Consider the following 22,003-nt stretch of genomic DNA (forward strand, 5'->3'; position numbering starts at 1 on the left):
AAATTTTATTTCAGACCCACTCAGTCAAATCTGATAAAGAAATTAATAATTGAGGCATGACTGGTAACGGCTATACCCCTTTGAAGTTATGTGTATCTTCATTCTCCATGAGGAAATTCTTCACCACCAAGCAAGTCAATGGACTTCTAAAATTATCTTCAAATGGATTGAACGTGGAATTGACTCAGCAGATATAACTTTTTTCTAGTTTTAGTCACCAAGACTCAAGGGTAGCTGGGAACCACACGTCAGTTTAACTGTGTTTAATTATATCAACTGTAAGTAAGATTTGAAATTACTCCTTAATTTCTAAGTTCCAACAAAGTTTTGCAATCTTTTGGTTGAAAGCAATGTTGTGAAGTGCATTGAAGCGTTTAGCCTACGAGGGAAGACGATGCACAATGTGGCGATATGATGTGTAAATATCATGTTTAAAATTTTGAAATATATAATATCTTTAAAAATAGAAAAAATAATCAAGTAAAAATTATTTGAGCAACTAACTTATATGAAAAACTACTGATGTATATTCTAACTGTAGACTATGGTTTCTAACTTGAAAAACCTAAAAACAAAGATAAAAAACAAGTTTCGTGAAAAATGCAATAGGATTTTATGAAAATTTAAATTTGAAGGCTCCAAAGTTTGTTTTTTTGTCTTTTGTTGGGTTTGTTAGCGCATGAAAGAAAAAAAAAAAAATCTTGACTCTCAATTCACAAAATTTGTGAAATGAAAGCCAAGATATGAGCAGATACGACTTGTTTCTTAAAATAATTTCATGTCATATAATATCAAATTCAAATATCGAATACAATAAAAATGAATACAAAAAGTGTTTGATATCTTGAAAAAGTGGCAAAAAAAGTGTCAAAAAATTGCCATCTGCTAATTTACCATTCTTGAACACCAAAAATCATGCGGTAGACTTGTCTTGCAATTTTCAAAGAACCGGATGTCACCTAAAAAAAAAAAGGACCCGGGCTGGCCCGATAATTTATACGGCCGGCCTAGGTTTTTTAAATTTTTTATTAATTTTTATACATATTTATAATATTTTATTACAATTAATTATATTTAACAAATTATTTTTAAATTTAATCAAGCTCCAACACAAGTTTTTTTGAGTCGGAGCATGCACCTTTTAGATGTCAGGCCGACACAATGCTCAGACGACACGTAAGCATTGTATCGCTTGCTTTCCAAGTTTGATATTTTAGGGTGCAGTGACTTGGAAAGTATCGGTAACTTTCAGACATCTGTCACCGTCGACACTCTCTCTCCCTTCTTCTTCCTTCATTGCTTCCTTCGCAATCTTCTATGCTCTACAAATATCAGGCATGAGCAGCTTCGAATTTGTATCTGAAGTTGAAGAATTTCAAAGGTGGTCTTCTAAGTTTCAACTTTTTTTGCGTTGGACGTTGGTCCTTTCCTGCTCCAGCAACTCGTTAACTCAAAGGCTTTCGTTGGTTGGTTGATCATTGGCTGCTTTCTAGCGTTTTTGTGTTTCTCTCCTTCTGTCTGTCTGTTGCTTTATAATTATTTGATAAACGTTGCCACACGTACCTTCATCTCGTTCACCCGCACCGTTGCGCTTGAATTGCCTCCTTCTCCTGTTTTCCTCATGCTCTTCTTTCAGATCCCGGCGTTCCTTTTTTGGAATCTGGAAAGAACGCCTCTGATCTTAAAGGCAATAGGTCATTTGCTCGTCCATCTTAATCTCATCAGAATATCTTCCACGAGCCTCGTCTTTTTGTCGCTAATGCTCATGTGGCAATTGTTTTTTTTTTTTTTATTCACGAGTAGTTTACAAATATATATATATATATATATACACACATATACAGCCAGGTGTCATCCAAATAGTTTGAAAATTTTGAAAATATATATCTGGAGAGATCAACTAGCTAACATATATAGTAGTTACTAACCATGGTTCACACCGATGCACTTCTAAAGAGGTACAGCATGCCTTCGTTGAGTAAAGACAGATACTGACAGACACGAGAGAGAGAGAGAAGGAGGGATTACTTTTTCTTTTTTGTTTTTAGCAGGTTCATTTTCAGTCAACTTATGATGTTAATAATACATTAGTGGAATGACTTTATTTCTTAATAAGTATGTTTTTTTAACATAATCATCAAATTACATACGATTATTTCATCAAAAAAGGTTGCAGATATGGTTATAAGACGTTAATATCATAACAATGTATCTTCAGATTAGATTCGAGTTATTACGATGCTTTGTCAGCTTAATCAACACTAACGAATCATTATTTGGAAGAATCATTAAATGCGTGCAAGTGTGGACAAATTTTCATTTACATGAAAATTGAAAAGGTGCCATATTGTTTTGGATATAGAAATTCAATTTGGTTATCTTTTTTTTGTTATCATAATCTAGCAAGCGATCCAAGGTCCTTTGAGGTCACATACGGTGGTAGGATGTCGACGTTGGCAAGTTCAGTAGAAGAAGAGGTTATGGAAGTGCTCAGTGGGGAGGAAGATAGGTACGATGGGGTGACAGTGAAGATCGAGGAGCATATGGAGGTTGGGGTGTTTGCCTCCAGACTTAGAGCTTCCATGTCCCGATGGAAACAGCAGGTGGCTCTTTAAATCATCATTCCATTCATTGGTATTCTCCACTTTTACAGTCTTCTTTAGCTTGATTTATCTTGTTGGATTTCATTTTAATACCGTCAAATCCATTTTGCTATGCAACCAATATTAATATTCTTTTTCTAATTTTTTTTTTCAGGCTTTCGTTATTTAAATTTTATAAATTTCAGCATTGCATGCACGAAAGTTGAAAAATGCATGTAGTTTTAGTGTGATGTTCACTTTCTTTCTGTTTTTCTTATTTTTTTTATTCAATGTTAAGCGTGTATTCAGCACCACATGCATGGAAAGGAAGCGTTATCGATAGTTAGTTTTTGTGGATTTTCAAATGAATAATTTTTGTTGCATGGAAAGGGCTACAGATGACTCAAATGAATAATTTTTGTTGCATGGAAAGGGCTACAGATGACTCAAATGAATAACTGTCTTTCTGTTGTTAGGGGAAGAAAGGAGTTTGGCTCAACATTCCTCTCACATTTGTGGGCTGTGTTCCTGTTGCAGTGCAGGTTAACATTACTCCCTTAGCTTTACAATCAAGAACCTTAATGCACTCTTTTCTGCACATGACTGGTTATTCTTTTTTTAATACTTTCAGGAAGGATTTTGGTATCACCATGCAGAGCCAACTTATTTGATGCTTGTGAACTGGCTCCCCAGCACCCCTCATACTCTACCAATTTATGCCACACACAGACTTGGTGTTGGATCTGTTGTCATAAACAGCAAAAAAGAGGTACATGGCTTGTATGAAGCGACTTTCAAGGATTTATTTGTTTATGTTCTCTTTTGGAAGTTCAACCTGTTTCTGATATAATGTTGCACATTTATAACTAAAATATCTTTTGTGACAAATTATATGATTCTAATTTTTTAATATGATTTTAGGTGTTGGTGGTCCAAGAGAAGTCTGGCCATTTCAGAGGTTCTGGTGTATGGAAGATTCCTACTGGAGTCGTCGAGGAGGTCTTTGTCTTTATAAATGAATTGCTGATATCTTCACTTTGTTAAGCCCCAAGGGGCATATCTCAAATGGGCAGGCTGGGACATGCTGCGCAGCATGTTTCCAATTCAACCTTTGGGCGGTGGTTGCGGAGCCACATGGTGGCTGGTGTAGGCAGTTGCCCACACCACCCTCACAAAATTAGTTTAATATACATACATATATATATATATATATTAATGTTTCGATATATTTGAATGTTACACATATAAGTGCCCCGAAGAAATAAAGTTATTGAATGAATGCCCCCACCAGAAAAAATTTCTGGCTCCGCTAGTGGCAGTAGGGGGTTGGGTTTGCTATGCTCATGTGCCAAAAAGGAGGGGTAGGTCTCGAAGTGCAAGTTGAAGCAAGAGAAAGTGATCTTACCTTGTGCTATTAACCAAGAGGACAAGGAGAAGGGGGGTAGGGAGAGGAGCTTCACTTCCCATTCAGACAGTGGGATAAGCCTCCTGCTCACCCGAATATCTTCATTATGTTTCAAGAGTAGCAAATAATTGATACTAATTATGAAAGTGAAAACTTTTCTTTGCAGGGTGAGGATGTGTTTGCTGCAGCTGAAAGAGAAGTGAAGGAGGAAACCGGGGCAAGTTCTTCCATTCTCCTTTTCGATTCTATACTAATCTGTCGCATTCGTTTTAGCTTGTAAGCCTCAGGTGTTAGTTTCACTTGTACTGACAAAATCTTGCTTTTCTCATTGGATCAGGTTGAAGTTGAATTTGTAGAAATCATTGGGTTCAGGTATGAACTGTAGGAACATGCACATGCTTGCAACTCTAGCAAAATAACTTGACATGCAGGGAATTATACGAGTCATTATTCTGAAAAGATATGGTCGAATTATCAAACTAAATATTGACAAAAAAAATTATGAAACATTAGAGGGAATCTCTAGGATACTTTGGCAATTATTGGATGCATGGCTGCATTTTAGCTGGTCCTTAAGAAATTTCAAAAGATCTAAGAACAAAGAAATCTTTGATTGAGCAGCTGTAATACACAGTAATGGTTTCACAGCTCCTGGAGAAGGAAAAGCAGACTGGTCACTAACCCAATCATGAAGCCATAATGGCATTGACTTGGAGAAGATTCCTCTGAGATTTGAAAGATTTCTTGACTTGAAAGTAGATTTGTGCAAATAACACAATGTAGTAGTAAAATGAAAGTGCAATGGACAATTTTGAATTCCTTCCTACAACTTCCCTTCATTGATTCAAGATCTTTTGATCTAAAACTTGCAGGGAAAGTCACAAAGCCCACTTCAACAAGAAATCTGATCTGTTTTTCATATGTATCTTGAAGCCGAAGTCATCGGATATTCTAAAGCAAGATTCAGAAATTCTGGATGCCCAGGTAAATTCATCAGTTGTTCGATATTCCCTAGTCTGATTGTGAAGCTCACTTACTTTCACACACACTGTACGGCCTTTCATGTTCTTTGTTCTTCATTCGAGTCTCCCGGCATATATATTACTCGTTCATGGGAGATAATATTCTCACATGCAAATCTTAAAGCACTTAGCGGGTGACAGAACCAAACAAGAGGTCTTTGTACTACTTTCAAGCTTATCTATATACCCAGTCTTCAAATTTGAGTTTGAGTCTTCCCTTCTTTTCTTTTGAATGAGAATAAATTTCACCTACATATCTTGTTTGACAATGATTTCCTAATCCTTGGTTTAATGAGAAAAGCTTTTTCTAAGTCGTGTGGATCAAAGGATTAGATACAACTCGAGAACATGGCCACAGTCGTTATTATTAATATCAACATTGTTGTAATTATTTACATTAGAACAGTTTCATCTTATTCCCAATATCTTGTCTTTCCCAAACAAAAAGAAAAAAGATAGTAGCATGTCTTTTTGGGTCTTCTTGGATTATCCTGGAACTTTGCTCCCAACTGCATATCCTTTTTCCTCATCTCCTTGAGTTCTGTGTTTCACTCAGTGGATGCCCGTTGAGGAATACGCTGCACAATCCTTTGTCCAGAAACGTGAATCAATGAAGAAGATTGCTGAAATGATATTGTCAACGACTAGCAAAAACTATGCAGGATTTGCTCATATGAGTGTTCGCTCCAGCTCCTCTGTGCACTCATTATACCTCAATGACAAGGAATTACTGAATTAGAAGCCATTTCTTCCATTAATAGCAGCCTGTAACTCTGTTCTCATTTATGGCCTTGTTTATGTTATTGTTTGTAACCAAGTGAAAGATGTTCATATTTAATAGTATTGGTTGTAACTATGTGATGATTAAGAATGTTGGTTTTAAGTCTTCCTGTGTAAATAAAAATGTTAGGGTCATGTGATTGTGATGTTAAAATTTATGAATAATATCAAATTTTGAATTGGTCGTCTTTTGGATTTGTTCTATGAACTGATGTGGTGTGGTGAGTTAGCTTAACTCATAATTAACTGCTCCCAACTTGCAAATAACCAATAAAAAAAATTCCATTTTTGGACTGACTTTTTTGTTTATAGTTTTAAAAATGGAACAACTATTTTTATTTTCTTAATAAAGGCTGCTTTTTTTATGAAAGCTATGAAATACGGGCTTCAGGTGAACGTTCATATAGAGAAATTCCGCTGCAGTTTTTGTTTTCAATTTTACCTTTTATTACTAAATTACATACTTACCTTTGTAAGTAAATTTTCTTCTTTCATGTTAAATGATAGTTTCTTTGATGTTCTTATTTGAAATTTTGATGAAAAGTTCGATCCTTACTAGGATAATTACAAATTGTTGTCATTTTTTTTAAATATTGCAAAAATTTGTTAGAGCCACTACAAAAGGTGGGCCTTGAAAAGGAAAATTCTTAAAAAAAAAACTTAGTACATATCTAAGCCTTGATGGAACATATAAACTACTCCACGTTCGTGATAGGACTTGAAACTTGTCCTATATGAAGCATTTTCAAAAACCATCATAAATTTTATTACGACTTTGGTTTTCTCTTTATACGAACCAAAGCTAGATGCCGGATGGCTTGAGATTCACTAGATCATGGTGCCATATTTTCATCAGAGCTATAAACTAATGTTTTAAAATAGATAAACTACAACGTGAAGCTAAAGCCAATTGATGAAGCATTCAGTAAAATTTCAGTCATCAATCCAAACACTTTACATCAAAGCTCGAGGTAGTACCAAGTGTGAGGCAAATTTACATTAATCTTTTACTTTTCTTTCTTTCAGCACTGTATGTATGTGAGGAACGTGAATCTTTTTAGTTTCATTGATCGATTAATTCCAACCATTCAGATTAATCTTTACTTTTCTTTCTTTCAGCACTGTATTTGAGGAACGTGAATCTTTTTAGTTTTATTGATCGATGAATTCCAACCATTCACGCTCCCCTCGAACGCTATGACATTTTCATGACTGCTTAAGAGTCGTCACTTTCCGTCAAAATATTGAAATTGGCAATACGCTTCAGACTTTCAGTCACATTCAATAGGCAGATAAGAAGGTAGGAAAAAGAGGAAGTAAAGGAAGAAGAAGTCGTCGTTTGTGCGACGCGGGTTGTGTATGAGAAGCCTTCATCGTCCTCCTCTTCTTTGGTTCTCCTCTTTTTCTCTGCAATTTGGTGAGCAGGTACTTTTATTCAGTCAATGAGATTCATGCAGATCTTATTCATGGCTCGATAGGTCAAATTTTCTGTTTTTTTTTTCCTCATACATATATACCATTTTCATTGTCTCAATTTTAGTATTTAAGAAGTGTAGTGTAGCCGGATTGAGGGCCCGAAGATAGTTTGATTCTTACAAATGTTATTTCTGTATTCTGCAAACGATAATGTATAATATTCTAATTGACAAGTTTAGTTTCATGAAAGCAAACCTAAATCCCCAAAGTAGTCTCATGCAACAAATATGTTCTCACAAAAATGTACGAAAAACGAAGGTGGGGAGCATTTTAATTTTTTTTAAGAAGATATGCTTAATTTTTTAATATTTTATAATTTTCCTTTTGTCGTTTCAAAAGTTCTCCTTTTTTTTACTTCAATGGCGACATTTTAGTTATTATAAATTTATACAATAGGGGTGTACTAACCACCGAAGGCGTCCGAGTGTGACAAGAAAGAGGAGGTAAAAAAAGCCAAAACTTCGCGCTTTTAAAGTTTCAACGGCAAAAGTTTCGATGATGATTTTAACTCCGTGCTGCTTCCGGCCAGCATTTTCGAATAGGGTACTCTCTCTTTCTCTCTTTTCCATTCGATTTTCTGGGTTTCTTTTTCCTTCAGTGAAATATGCTTTTGGTTCATGTTCGAGGTTCAGCTTTCTTGATTGCAGTCGTGCAGAGGCGATCTCTGTGTGCTCCGTATTACTAATTCTAGTGGGACTCCAGTTTGTGCCCATGAGTTCCGTCAGATGGAAATGGTTCTGTAATGCGCAGTTGAAATTTTGAGCAAATAGTTTCCCTATTTGCCTCAAAGTATTGGTTCTTTCTTCTTGTTTTTCGTTGCTTGTCATCTGCCCTCAATTGCATTTTGAAGTTTTTGAAGTGTTTAGAAAAGTGGTTGTTCCGTCTTGGTTCTCAATTGTTTCCCATTTCATTAAATTTTGGAAGCCTTTAAGGGACCGCCTGATTGCTTCTGATCTAGTCTGGTTTGTCTTTAAGACAGAGATTTATGAATTTCAAATCGTTGCTTGTAGAAATGGTCAAAAGAGATTTCCATTTGGAGTGGAGGAGTGAGGTGCGTATTTTTTCTTCTTGAAGTGATTCTTGGTCTTTATTTGTAAAGAAGCTGTAGATGTTTCACGCTTTCAGTTGGGCAAATAGTGTGCATGCGTGTGTGTGTGTGTGTGAGAGAGAGAGAGAGAGAGAGAGAGAGAGAGAGAGAGAGAGGAGGAGGAGGAGAGTGTGGCTTAAGCCTGGTGCGGTGGTGGAAAACACACACACACACACACACACAATAGCTCGTACGCAGTTTGAAAATTTATAAGCCGTTACCCCGTGTGCCCACCCTAATTTGATTATGTTTGTCCAAATCCAACCCGGTTAGCGACTCAAAGCCAGTCACCAGTGAGGCAGTCCAACTGGATCTGATGTTGGTCATGGGTTTATACCCGGTCCGACTGGAAGGCACTATATGACAGCCTTAGATCCTTGAAGAATTCTGTCTAATTTTGTCTTACCAGGAGCCCAAGGATATGAGATCTTCAACTGAGATCTCGGTCCGGATGATCCTCACCTCTTACATATGATGCCTTGCGCCGGCGTGGAGTTGCAAGTGGTAAGCAACCTTGTCAATTTCTGTGTATCAGATGATGCATCCATGCATTTGTCAAAACCCAAGGCCCGCTTGAGTGTGTTGCGGTTCCTCATTTTGTTTGTGCATTCCCTTCATTTTGGTTTTGAATAAAAGGTTGGGGGGCCTAACCCCCACGCAGTCTTTCTGCGGAAGGCCCACTTGATGTTGTATCTAATCCAAAATAACCATGTTAGCTTCACATTTGTATATTGGCATCCCCATCGCTAATCAAACGGGAGGGGGGAACTTTTCAAAACTGCAGTTGTCTCCAGACAGTATAAATTTCAATCGAACAGTGACTGGCTAGAAGTTCTTGTTTGTTCGTTCGTTCGTTTTTTTCTTTAAGTTATATAAAGGCATGACCTTCGCTGCAAGCCTGCAATACTATTGGCATTTAAGTAAACCATGTGTTAGAAGAAACTTTATGTTTTCACAAAGAAAGGTATATTTTCGTGTCAATTTTCGGAAAGCAAAACTGTGGAAAACTTGCTCGTGATTATTGCAGTATTCAAAAGGTGAGCCTCTTCCTCTCTCCCGCCGCTAATATACTACATTTATTTGGGACTGCTAGTGTCGCAGACGGTCAGCTCGTGACAACTAGAGTGGCTATGCTGCTGAAAGGGTGAAAGTGGTAGGCGCTTTCCTTGGGATTATACGAGTATGTCGGTCCCAACTACCTCACAGGAAGAGGTTGAGGTACTAGTTGGGGAGGAGGATCTCTATGATGGAGTCACTGTTACGATCAAGGAGCAGATCGATGTTGGTGTTTTTGTAGCAAAACTTAGAGCATCGCTAACCAAATGGAAGGAACAGGTGCTCTTTTTTTTTCCCCCCTTTCAACTGCTGTATTTAGAACTTACTTGGTTTTGTCCTCCATTATGCATCATTTCTTCTTTTTGATGGTTCTTTTTGGCTTCTCCAGTTTGATCCCATCGGCCATCGTAACGATTCAGTTACTTTTTGTTTTTCGCCATTGCCTTTTTCTGGTTAATGAATAATAGGTTTCGTTAATTGATAAGCTTCCTTTTGACGTGCGTTCTGGGCAGGGCGCTTCCGAGTGAGATATCCTCTAGTGCAGGGTGCTTTCGTTGATTTACTTTTTACTTGTTAATGTGAGATATCCTCTAGTGCGTGATGCGATTAGCAACTCTGGGCAGGGCTCTTCCGAGGGCTCTGGTTACTGCTTAGCTCGATTAGCGAGGAAGGCTTTTGGACTTCACAAATTGGCTGTCAGGACAGGATGATGTAGCCTGTAACCCATGGTTGTATTGTCTTGTGGAGAAAGGGGAAGCTTGGGTTTATGCCAATGCACTTGGCCAGATAGAACCATTTTCTTTTTCTTCTGGTTGTCTCTTCAATTTGTCGTGGATAGGTTCACTAAGTGATGCAAGTCACAGTTCCTAATCCTGCCAATTACAACAATAAGAAGGCCTACTACAATATTGAATCAAGAAAAAAGAGTTTTTAAAGAGAATCAAAGGTTATGTAAAACATGAGGACAAGCTGCATTTATGATTCAACCAACCGCCAAAAGAAGGTCCACATGCCCTTTTATATAGGGAAAGGAGAATGACCTTGGGTTGTGACCCAAGCAAAGTAATCTAGATCTAACAGGATCCAATCCAAAACTACAAGCCAAAATGTGGTTCAAGCTGGTGATGGACTATAACCACGCCGTCGTTGCCCTTTCGTCAGCTTTGACGATCTACATAGAGGTGCTCCATCTCAACTGTGCTCTAAATCTATAGTGGATTCAACTGTCGGGGCCTCATAACCTGCACTAGAGCTTTGATGTGGGACTCAAGTCGTGGAGCCAGATCCAGGCACATAGCAGGTCTGGTCACACTCTGCATCATTCTCCCTTGGTTGGAGAGAGGTCACCTCCCATAAATCATTGTAACTAGAGCAGAGAAATAGATCAGAGAGATTGAAGACTAGCGAAATATGCCAAACGAAGGATCTAAAAAGGACCATATATTCTTTGGGCTTAGCTTGTTTTAGGTTCCAACAGAACATCATTCAGGACAAAGGTAGACCCAGACAAGTCGACCAACTGCAAAACTACCTTCTCATCGACCTTGATCAACATAGGACTTGTAGGTTTCATAGCTTTTTGAGGTTTTATTTAACCTGGCTATGAATGTCGCGCATATACTCAATGGTATCTAGTGTTGCAGGTGTGATATCTCTGACATTTGGGACCAAGGGTAGATCAATAACATGATTTGGGGATCGACCGTATACCACTTAAAAAGGAGTAAATCTGATGTAGCAGAACCAAACATAGATCTGTTTAACCAGGATACATCAATTTGTTTGGAGATGTTATAGCAGGCAATATGTTTAGACGTGGTAAACCCATGTTAGATGGCTGCATTTAACTGAATTTTTGGTGGTACACGTTTTAATTCTGGAGTGTTTCAAAGCTTGAAATGGAAAAAAGGTAAAACAGTTGACATCATTTGCTTATTGGCTTGTGTGCCAGAGGATCCTTCTTACCCATCCTCCTTCACATATTCTTTTGGTGCTAAATCTTGAAATTGATATTAGGAGATTCACCATTTAGTGCAACCTTAAACTTCACATTTATATAATTTTGGAAAGTTGCAGCTTTGTACCTGAATATTTTGTTAGTGGGCTTTTCCATTGTAGCAATAGACTGAGGTTTGTGTAGACCTGCAGCTTATAATGTATTTGTAAGAGTTCCCTAACGTTATTGGTTTTCAGAGGAAGAAAGGAATCTGGCTTAACATTCCATGCGACTGTGCGAAGCTTGTTCCTGCAGCCATTGAGGTTAGTGTTGTTCCCTTATTGGTTCAGCGATAAGTTAAACATCCAGGCATTCTTATTTACTGTTATGACATAACTAAAATGCAGCTAGCCGTTAGTCATCTTTTATTCGTTTTCATTTGCTCATGGAGCTAGCAACATAAGTAATGGATTTTCACGATCAGGGAACAAAACTTACTTTCCTAAGCATATATTTTTCAAAGACTTTCAGTATATTTCTTTCATTTGCTACTTCCATGTTGAAACTGATGTAGGAAATCTTATAACTTCTCAAGCAAAAGGCTTTCAGCAACTGGCTATTCAAGTTTGTCCATTCTCATGAATGTGGAAAATATTTTTAAAAATGTCATGATAATTTTTATAGATTTACAGAACAATAACTTGCAATGTATGCCAAATTTGAAAGATAAGAAATTCGACCATTATATAGTTTCTTTGTGTCATCATACTAAATAAATGATTTTGTTATGGTTAAAGTTATTTACAACTTTCTGATTTTCTTGTCATTTCAAATTGTACATATGCAAAACATTTTCTTCCTAACAGTAAAACATTCTACTGAAAGAATTTTCATTTGCCAACAAGTTTGGTGGCAACTGCCAAGATTTTTTTGATATCATTCCAGTTCCTTGTAAGCACTGGTATTATCTGGTTCAGTGTGTGGATTATAACTCATATATGTTGTCTGTCAAAGATATATCATTCCCTTTCTACTGCTGTTTTGGCTACATTACACTCAGGAGATGATTGAGCGACTCTTCTGTTGTTTTACAGGAAGGATTTCGGTACCACCATGCAGAGCCCACCTATTTAATGCTTGTAAAGTGGCTCCCTGACACTCCAAATGTTCTGCCTATATATGCTACACACCGACTTGGTATCGGCGCTGTTGTCATTAACAACAAAAAGGAGGTATGGCGTCTAGTTTTTGTTCTGTTAGGTCAAATTTGAACTGTGTTTTTGTTTTACATGTAAAAATAAATTTCATATGTAAGCGATAACAACTCAAATCCTGTGAGTTGCTCTCTCTCTTTCTCCCTCTCTCTCTCTCTCTCTCTCTCTCTCTCTCTCTCTGTGTGTGTGTGTGTGTTGTTTTGCAAGCAGACCATAGGACAATAAATCAAAATGAGATGAACAAAATAAGTTTGTTGCCTGCAATAGTAACTGCTGTATGGGAATGAAAGTCACATGTTGTGGAAATGCAATTCTAGAACTTTCTTATTTGGCTTTGAACAGCATCTACTTTCCCAATGATTTGGTATTAGTAGATATCATGTTTGGAAGTTGATTACTAACGTGGGAAAGTAGACGCTTTCCCATGATAATGAATAGTGCTTATGCTTTCCAATCAGGCTTTATGCTTTTATGTTTTACAATGTAGAACGTACCTGTTCACAGTAATTATGCTTCTGTCCTCTTCAATGTAGAACACATACCTCCCTACCTGCCAAGGAAGGAAGCAATAAAAGTATAAAAATTGTGTCTCCTTTTTAATGATTCTTTCCTACGAACTCCTATGCTGCATATCACAAGGCACTCTAATTTGAGCAAACTATTGTGCCAAATCATCTGACTTGTGTTTGTAATTTTACATGATTTTAGGTTCTAGTGGTCCAAGAAAAGGCTGGCTATTTCAAGGGTTCTGGTGTTTGGAAACTTCCTACTGGTGTTGTTGAAGAGGTCTCTATTTCTTTAGGAGTTTAGGTTTATTTTGTGGAGGATGACACATACTTGGAACCTTTTTATAATGTTATTGTTTGGTAGGGGGAGGATATATCTACTGGGGCTAAAAGAGAAGTGATGGAAGAAACAGGGGTAAACTATTGAAAATTCGCCTAATTTAGTTTTCACATAGGTCAATCTGTTGCAGTAATTTCAATCAGTATGGACACTCCTGTGTTTTCTTAATTGTTGCAGATTGAGGCTGAGTTTGTGGAAATTCTTGGATTCAGGTATGAAGCATGTTAGATTATAAATGTGCATCTTAGTTGAGCTGTCTTAGTTGAGCTGTTTTATTCCATGTAGCATATCATGCTATTTAAGGTCAAAGATACAGACTGTGCATCGAACTGAGGAATTCCATCACGTTAGAATGTCATCTGTGATGCTTTTCTCACCAGCATAGGCCAGAGTGTGCTGATGTATCAGCCATGATGTCTTCATGCAGATTAAAATACAGATATTGCTATGATTTCTCTCATAATCCCTTATATTCCATGTCATAATCTCTTACATGGGTTCTGGTCATCAGACAGTTATCCAGATGATAATTATATGTGTAGTGTTAGGATTTATCTGGTTCAGAATATAAAATGTGTAACATGAATATGTAACTCAGTGATGACATGGATTGAAGGGGGGCCATGTACTTAAATCAGTTTTGTAATCCTGTACAGTTTCCTTTTTTTGACACTCCTTTTCAACTTTTAGAGAAAGTCACAAAGCCCATTTCAACAAAAAGTCTGATCTCTTCTTCGTATGTATGTTGGAGCCCAAGACATATGCTATCGTGAAGCAAGACTCTGAAATTGCAGATGCTCAGGTAAATTCCACCAATTGGTATAGTTACTTTCAAGTATGTGTGAAAAGCTTATTTTTACTTCTCGTAACAGGGCAATGTTCCTTCGTGACCTTTTAAGCACCTATCAATATTAAGGGTTAGATGACAACACCAATATTGTTAGTCATTATGTTTCAAGGCTCTTATAGTTGGCTTTCCAAATGGGGGACCATATGTTTACAGTTTTATCTCAATTAGAATTCAGACTTTAGATGGCATTTAGATTCTGATGAGTACATGAAATGGCAGAGTTTTCCTGTACTTATCCTAAGGACAGAACTAGATCCTAGTTAGGATAGTGTCGGTGGACCAAGCCAGCCAGTGGTGCCATTTTGGCTGTAGGCACCTGGTGCCTTCCACTGAATGTGGATGTGGCAACTGATACATATAATTGTTGTGTTACGTTAGTAATTTTTTAACACATTGTTTAAAATACTAAAATATTATTAGTTGTTCTGTGCTGATGAGAACATCCATCCTGCATTTCAGATAGGAAAATTGCAAGCAGAATTGATGCCAAATGTCATCTTATCCATATAACATTGCAACAATGACACATTTTCGAATAACATCTATTCTACCTGGGCAGTTTGACCGTTCTCTTCTGAATAAGTTGTACATTTTTCTTCCCTGTGTAAATCATACTAAGAAGGGCTCTGGCCAATATTTATGTTGCTCTTGGTGTTTGTTGGGTTATCCTGAGACTTTGCTTTCAACTGCAAACATATTACCTGATGGGCTGTATGTCTGATGGCTTTGATCTATTTCCGTGCTTTATTCAGTGGATGCCAGTTGAGGAATATGCTTCGCAACCCTATGTCCAGAAGCACGAGTCCTTGAACATTGTTGCTAACATGGTCCTGGCAAAGACTAATAGCAGCTACAGAGGATTTGGGGTTACCAGTCCCTCGTCCAGCTCCTCTACCAAAAAACACAACTTCTACCTCAACAACAGCACAGAAAACTGATTCATGATCAGTCCTCCCTGTAGTTGACAAATTTTTTCTTCAAGATGATACAGTTTTTAAATCAGTCCTTGTGCTCCTTGATGTTGTATGTTGTGGAGCGTAAACGAATGGTGCTTGCATGATGGTATGGTCGTGGCATGCTTTAACATAAAATGCATTCATATTTGGGATAAAGGTGGTGCTCAAACAGAAGATACAAGCAAGTCTTGAGAAATGTTGCCGGTTTTATGCTACCTAAAGGGTTTCTTTTGAAACTGCAAGTGACTGGGATGCTGTCTTCTATTGTCATGTATCCTCATTGTTGTTGCCACTGCGATGAGCTGTTCCATGAGGAACTCGGTTTCTTTTCGTTTTTGCTACTGCAGCTGCGTTCAATTTGTCTGCAGAACAGTTGCAATCAAGGGACCTAGCCTCCCATTTCTGGCTCCCCCAATGCTGAGACTAGGTCCCTTGGTTGATCCACTTATGGCGCTGTTCTCTGCACCAGAAACAAAAACATGGCATGCCGAAGGGGAAGGGAACAAATTGGCCCAAGCGCCACTTGCCATGGACTCTCTTAATGTCCATCTCCATTGACCTTTACCACTGATCACGAATATAGAGAAGGATAACGCTCAAAAGTCCCTTTCCCTCACATGGCATTCGCCCATCCCACGCTTCTCTATCGATTGCTCTTAATGCCCTGCGTTTAATGAAGGTAAAAGTTGGCCAATCTATGCGCATCAAAATCAATCAGCTTCCCGGGCTCAGTTGCACTTTAAGACCTTTTTTGCCGGCTCTCTCTCCCTCTCTCTCTCTCTCTCTCAAACCCCCATGTAATCTGCATAACTTGTTTACTATTTCTCGAAATATAATATCAAATGAGCAATTTATAACACATACACTTTTTTCTTCAACTTTTAATAAAGTAACAGTGACATAACAATTTTGCCTCACAAAAATGTAGTATATATAAGATTCTATGGTTGATTAGAAGATCATTCTTTGTGCATATGTAACGTGGGGTTTGTCCAAATACAAAAGACAAAATCGTATGACAGTAGGACTTAAAGAGAAATCAGGTAATTTTCTGTGTGTGAGTGTGCGAACTGCGAGCACTTGTATCCATGCATGCGCTGTTCTGTTCTAGAAGAAACTCTCCCTCAACAATAACCCCCCACGCACATAAAAACCGTTTCACACTGATAGACCCATGTGCAAGTAGTACGGGTACGGTGAACAATCAAGATTTGAGCTTAAGTCCCTGTGCAAGTGCGGACTCGTGAATTGCTTTCCAAGTTCCTAAGGGAGCGTTTGATAGCCTGGGATTTAAGATCCTCAAGATTTGAGAACCGTTATTTAAGATTAGACCCTCCCCCTCTGCAATCTTAAATCCGATCTTCTTTTAATGTAAATAAGTAAAATAAAGATTTCAAATGTTGTTCTTAAGGTCTGGCCTAGAATCTTTAGCTTGATAACCCATGGATTTTATCACGAATCTTTTGCTATATCAGCAAAAGCATGCCATGTCAAATATACAATAGATCGTTGATTTCATATCCAGAGTGATCAAACGCTCCCTAAGAATTTTAAGAGATCCCACATGGCAATTAGCTAGTGTTGGATCCAGAAACTTTTGGTTGAAGGGCATCAATTGCCTGATGGCTTTTAATACTGATTTCCCACCGAGGAGAGTAAAGGTGCACTTGGTTAGCTGAGTCCTGGACTCATATTAGGGGCAAAGGCCCAGGTCCAGTGGAGGCAACGCAGGTGGCTGGACTTGGATCTGGATTCCACCTAGTTCAAGATCCAAAGGCCCGTGTTGACAACCTCTGCTCCTGCGATTAGCTTAAGTCAAATGGATCTACATGCCTTTGTCAAAATCATGTTTCTACGACTCTTTTCCAAATCTGTGGATCCAAGGGCGGACCCCATATTCATGGATCTTTAATTCTTTGTGGTTCTCAAGTCACTTCAGATCTTTGATCAAGACTATCAAATGCATGCCAACATGCTTTCAACACTCAAACCTAGCAGCAACGTTACGGTTTATGTGATACCATAGAAGCCAGGCTCTAAAATTAGGTCAGAGTACAATTAAACCCTGAAACTCAATAAAAAAAAACCACCGAATGTAAATCTTTGTGTGACATGGTTTGCTTCATTGCAGATAGGTGCAGGTAGACTTGGTTCACATTCGGTACCAATACTACCTCAAAGCAAGACCTGCCTTCAATCAAGCCTTGTTTGCGTCCAAGCCCTAGTACCAAGATGGGGTCTAATACTTAGACAGAGTAGTTTATTATACATTTAAGTGGCGTCACAACACTTAAGAGTAACATGCAAATTCTTTTGCTGCAATTGAAAAGGAATGCAATCAAAATGTTTGGTTTGGCCTGTCTTCATAACACTATCCTTCAGGAGAGTAGAAGCTGCTCGAAGAAGGGCTGCAGCCCTTTTCCTTTGCCTCACCCTCGAGTAGTTTGTGACGGGTTAGGGGTCAAGAGAGTTATGCTTACTATCGTTTGCAGTCTAAAAAAGTAATATCCTGAAAAACCAATGAAAAAGTAATGCGGCTCCCAATCCAACCAACTATGCGGACCCACTTTGAGTTTGAGGACCCATGTGGGATCTCTCCAGGTTCGTATAATGTGAGCTAAAAAGGCAGCAGTACACGTGAAAAAGTGAACAATCACGAGGGCTCAAGTCCGTAACTCAACCAGGCCAGTTGCCAAGGAGATCCATGAATTACTTCGTAAAAGGTCTCCACCTTTGTAAACCTAAATACAGGGGAGCCCTACTTGACATGTAAATCCACATGCCTTGTCAATGTCATGTCTCTACTAGTCACATCATGTTTTCTCTTTTACAGTCAAAATTTGTCTGAGATAAGTGAATACATCATTTTCTACTGCACGCTTTTTACGGATTAGTAAAATCTTGAGGTCCCTCCTTAAGTATTGTTTCTTCCTTTGCTGCATTTACCTGCATATGAATTGAACTGCATTTGTCTGGATTTTTACCTGGATCCAGCTGTTAGATCTGGCTCCTCTTGTTTAGATGCACACTTTTTTATTGAAATCTTGGGACCAAATCAAACAACACATACTTTTTTATTGAAGTCTTGGGTCCAAATCAAACAACAAAAGCAAAGACATCTCTAAACAACATCAAAGTACTTCAGATCTTTCTATAGCCACTTCTTCGGCTATAAGCGTAGTTTTTGAAATTCATCAATTCTTATCGATGAACCTGCTTGGACCTCAATGCTTTTGTCAATGGAGGGTTTGATGCATGTGTTTGTTAAGGCAAGCCCACTGGACAACAACTGGAAGGTGCACATCACATGGTCCTGCATGCCAATTGACCCACTTGTTCTGCTGTTCTATGCACCTGAAACAAAAATGATAACATGCTCATGATTGGATTTAGCTCCATGGGGACCATAAAGCTAGCCACAAGGGCTTAAGCGAATCAAATTGGCTTTTTGGGCAGAGGAATTAATGGTGTTCATCGGTTTCCGAATTTCAAGTTATATTGGTGAATGTGATTTTGGGATTTGTGGACTTGCCCACTCTTAGATGAAAGGAATCAGGGTTCAAAATCCCATAAATCCCATCGTTTGGTCAGGATTCTTAGAATTACAGCCAGAGAGATCCACCTTGACATGAAGCCTTTGGTCTGCTGTTTGCCTGGATTGGCGCGAGAAGAAGTGAGGCCAACTTTTTGATGTCCTCAAATGAAAACGGAAAGCATGCGGAGAGGTGAGAGTCGGGAGGTTCCAGTCTTCATGCCGGTGGCAAGATTTCCATCTTCTGTAACAAAGGATTACGAATCCCTGGATAAGGTTTTGTCTGTAAATGGAAATCAAGAGGTATGCAGTCACAGATTCGTCTTCAATGCTTTCTTCCAAGTTCTCGGAAGTCGAATTCCATTCATCGATCTGTTTCTTTTTCCTATGTTCATGAACAATTAAGATTAGTTTTCTTCCTTCAGAGAGCGGCCACTGGTTTTCAGCAACGCCCTGTGACCCACTTGAGTGCAGTTCTTTGCACCAAAAACAAAATCACTAACATGCCCAGGGGGGAGAGAACGAAGGCTGATGTAATATTCAAATTGGCTAGAGGGCCACTTGCCATGGACCTTTCACCATTGATATTTGGTTGCACAACTCCACTTGCCTCACATGGCATCCACCTTTTGGTATTTATTCTTCTTGACTGTTCTTGTCAAGGAACGCACACCCACTTGACGAAATTGTCGAAATCAATGCATCGCAATTGGGAAGTCGCCACAATGACCACGATCCTGCCTATATAAACAGAAGAAGCTCCAAAATTCATTCCACAACCTTCTCCGGCCACCGCCTCCCTCCTGAACTAGCTGGTACCAGCACCTTGTGCCCTCTTAAAGCAATGGAAAGCTTAGCCAGCTTTGAGGGACTCTGCCTGGCGGTTCCCCTTGTCTTCTTTCTCTTCTTCCTCTTTATGGCGGTGGAGTTCTCTTGGAACAACCGGAGCATTGGCCTGCCCCCAGATGCTTGCTTCCCTTCAAGCCAAAAATGGCTTGATAGGCACCAAGTTCATCATCCTCCTGTTGCCAGGGGACTCGGATCCCCAATCCCTCCTGACCACGTAATTGGCGGCCAGAAATTCATGTATTCTTTCCAGTGAAGACCCCAAGAACTGTTGACGTCCTCAAGCTGATGGACTTTTCACGAATCTGACAGTCAAGATAAATCACTCACAGGTTGCGAGACATGTTCTTTCGGGCAATGGAATTAATGGCGTCATTTGATCTTTCCAGCAACAGGCTGGTTATCGTGATGTTGGGATTTGTGGACTTGCCCTCTTTTAAGATTGAAAAGAAATCAGGATTTAGAATCCCATCATTGCTCACAATTCCTAGCAGTCGAGAAAGATCACCCTGGGAGGCGACCTTCATCTGCTGTACGTTGTGATTTGCGAGGCCGACTTTCTTGCATCTTCAAATCCCCTGCTTCTGATGACGGTGAAAGTCATGCGGAGATGGGATAGTCGGGAGATCCACTCCTCATGTCCTGTGTTTGGCGATGGCGTGATATTTCATCTTCTGCAGAAAGATTACAATTCCACCTGTATAAGGTTTCATATTGTGAACGGAAATAAAGAATTATACAGTTTTGCTCACACATCTTCCCTCCCTCAATTCGTCTTGAACAGTTTCTTGAAACTCGGAATTCATCAACTTGCTTGCTTTTTCTGCTGATGTAGAGTGCCTCAATGCATCGGCCTCTGTGAATAGTTAAACCATGGCTGTTCCATATAACAAGCAAGAACCGATGCGGGCTCCCTTGATTCAATGATAAACAAAACTCAGTTATATGAATCAAAACTGTAAAACTCAGTCATATGAATCAAAACTAAACAATCAGATGTTGAATTCCATTGAAGATGCTGAGTTTTTCTTTTGATGATGAGGAAAACCACGCGGTTTCTTCCTTGACGTTTGATGATAATGGTGTCACACGTTACCATGTCCATTTCCAAACGTTGCTCAGCTTTGAGACATGACACAAAGTCTTCAATTTGACACGACTGCCAAGCGAGACCCATGAAAAGATCTCCAGCTTTCTAAATCTTTAAGCCAAGTAAATCCACATGCCTTGTCAACGCTATTAGTCACATCATGTCCTCACTTTTTAGAGACAAAATTCGCCTGACATAAGCGAGCGAATACATCAGTTTTTTTACATGACTTGGGTTAGTAAAATCTTTGCCTACTGTGTGAACAGAAGAAGCTCCAGAATTCCACAAACCTTATCCAATACCCTCTTCCTCCATAGTTAATTGGTGCAGCAGCTTCGTTAAGTAGGCAAAGATTTTACTAACCCAAGTCATGTAAAAAAACTGATGTATTCGCTCGCTTATGACAGGCGAATTTTGTCTCTAAAAAGTGAAGACATGATGTGACTAATAGAGACATGGCGTTGACAAGGCATGTGGATTTACTTGGCTTAAAGATTTAGAAAGCTGGAGATCTTTTCATGGGTCTCGCTTGGCAATCGTGTCAAATTGAAGACTTTGTGTCATGTCTCAAAGCTGAGCAACGTTTGGAAATGGACATGGTAACGTGTGACACCATTATCATCAAACGTCAAGGAAGAAACCGCGTGGTTTTCCTCGTCATCAAAAGAAAAACTCAGCATCTTCAATGGAATTCAACATCTGATTGTTTAGTTTTGATTCATATGACTGAGTTTTACAGTTTTGATTCATATAACTGAGTTTTGTTTATCATTGACGAAAGCAGTTTTTGACTCTAAAAGGGATGAGGGAATGGAGAGATGATCACTTGGGTGTTGGATCTCCTTCCATTTATCTACTCGAATTTAATCATACAAGAAATAGATGACTACTCTGAAACTTCATGCGGCTTTTATTTTTTGAAGTTGGTTTTTTGCATCTGACGTGATCTACCATTTCCGTGATGTACTGCTTATATTGTTTCGCTTGTGGCCTAATATTTAATTGGTTCATTCATATCTGTACTGGATTTCACTTGTGATTGTATATACATATATATATATATATATATATAACCTCAGAATTGCCTTTCAGTAAGCATTTCGTTTGAGTTTTGCAGCATTACAGCAAAAATGGCCTCTTTCGACATATTACTAAACGGCTAGTCTCAGTCCTGATATTCCTACATCTGTAGAAAACCCATTCAGCCAAACTTTTGTAGTAAATTGGGGATTCATACCCGTGAACCAGAATGGGGCTCAAGGTTTTTTTTTTTTTTTATAATATAATGGAAGGTTTCATGCATGTATTTGTTAATCAAGCCTAGT

At 38.7% G+C, this 22,003-nt stretch overlaps 2 protein-coding genes and 1 long non-coding RNA gene across 13 annotated transcripts; all 3 read left to right on the plus strand.

The window, feature by feature from the left end:
* The first annotated feature begins 1,268 nt into the window (after nucleotides 1-1,268).
* LOC116258424 (nudix hydrolase 7-like) lies at nucleotides 1,269-5,962 on the plus strand. The gene is made up of 8 exons (XM_031635570.2): nucleotides 1,269-2,603; nucleotides 3,059-3,124; nucleotides 3,214-3,351; nucleotides 3,504-3,581; nucleotides 4,154-4,204; nucleotides 4,325-4,359; nucleotides 4,860-4,971; nucleotides 5,566-5,962. Exons 1-8 carry the CDS (start codon nucleotides 2,325-2,327, stop codon nucleotides 5,746-5,748), a joined length of 942 nt encoding a protein of 313 aa, XP_031491430.1. The 5' UTR covers nucleotides 1,269-2,324; the 3' UTR covers nucleotides 5,749-5,962.
* A 1,118-nt stretch (nucleotides 5,963-7,080) lies between these two features.
* Nucleotides 7,081-15,366, plus strand: LOC116259150 (nudix hydrolase 7-like). Of its 11 annotated transcripts, none has more exons than XM_031636808.2 (10): nucleotides 7,081-7,214; nucleotides 8,276-8,316; nucleotides 9,446-9,687; nucleotides 11,602-11,667; nucleotides 12,439-12,576; nucleotides 13,267-13,344; nucleotides 13,429-13,479; nucleotides 13,582-13,616; nucleotides 14,095-14,206; nucleotides 15,007-15,366. In XM_031636808.2, the coding sequence occupies exons 3-10, from the start codon at nucleotides 9,535-9,537 to the stop codon at nucleotides 15,190-15,192; spliced, it is 819 nt and encodes a 272-aa protein (XP_031492668.1). In that variant the 5' UTR covers nucleotides 7,081-7,214; nucleotides 8,276-8,316; nucleotides 9,446-9,534; the 3' UTR covers nucleotides 15,193-15,366. The 11 variants fall into 11 exon arrangements, with proteins under 11 accessions (XP_031492668.1, XP_049935194.1, XP_031492670.1 ...); XM_050079237.1 differs by having other exon boundaries at nucleotides 9,454-9,687; XM_031636813.2 differs by lacking the exon at nucleotides 7,081-7,214 and adding an exon at nucleotides 7,688-7,808 and having other exon boundaries at nucleotides 9,454-9,687.
* Nucleotides 15,367-18,301: 2,935 nt separating this feature from the next.
* On the plus strand, nucleotides 18,302-20,339 carry LOC116258398 (uncharacterized). The gene is made up of 2 exons (XR_004173711.2): nucleotides 18,302-19,045; nucleotides 19,168-20,339. It is a non-coding gene; the product is annotated as an uncharacterized LOC116258398 (long non-coding RNA).
* Nucleotides 20,340-22,003: the final 1,664 nt, after the last annotated feature.

This window comes from Nymphaea colorata, chromosome 8 (genome assembly GCF_008831285.2).
Source record: "Nymphaea colorata isolate Beijing-Zhang1983 chromosome 8, ASM883128v2, whole genome shotgun sequence".
Classification (NCBI taxonomy): Eukaryota; Viridiplantae; Streptophyta; class Magnoliopsida; order Nymphaeales; family Nymphaeaceae; genus Nymphaea; species Nymphaea colorata.

Coding starts and splice junctions, on each gene's coding strand:
- LOC116258424 (XM_031635570.2), top strand. CDS start 2,325: ATGAAAATTGAAAAGGTGCCATATTGTTTTGGATATAGAAATTCAATT. Junction 4,360..4,859: donor GTAGAAATCATTGGGTTCAG/GTATGAACTGTA, acceptor TAAAACTTGCAG/GGAAAGTCACAAAGCCCACT. Junction 4,972..5,565: donor CAGAAATTCTGGATGCCCAG/GTAAATTCATCA, acceptor TGTTTCACTCAG/TGGATGCCCGTTGAGGAATA.
- LOC116259150 (XM_031636808.2), top strand. CDS start 9,535: ATGTCGGTCCCAACTACCTCACAGGAAGAGGTTGAGGTACTAGTTGGG. Junction 9,688..11,601: donor TAACCAAATGGAAGGAACAG/GTGCTCTTTTTT, acceptor ATTGGTTTTCAG/AGGAAGAAAGGAATCTGGCT. Junction 11,668..12,438: donor TTGTTCCTGCAGCCATTGAG/GTTAGTGTTGTT, acceptor GTTGTTTTACAG/GAAGGATTTCGGTACCACCA.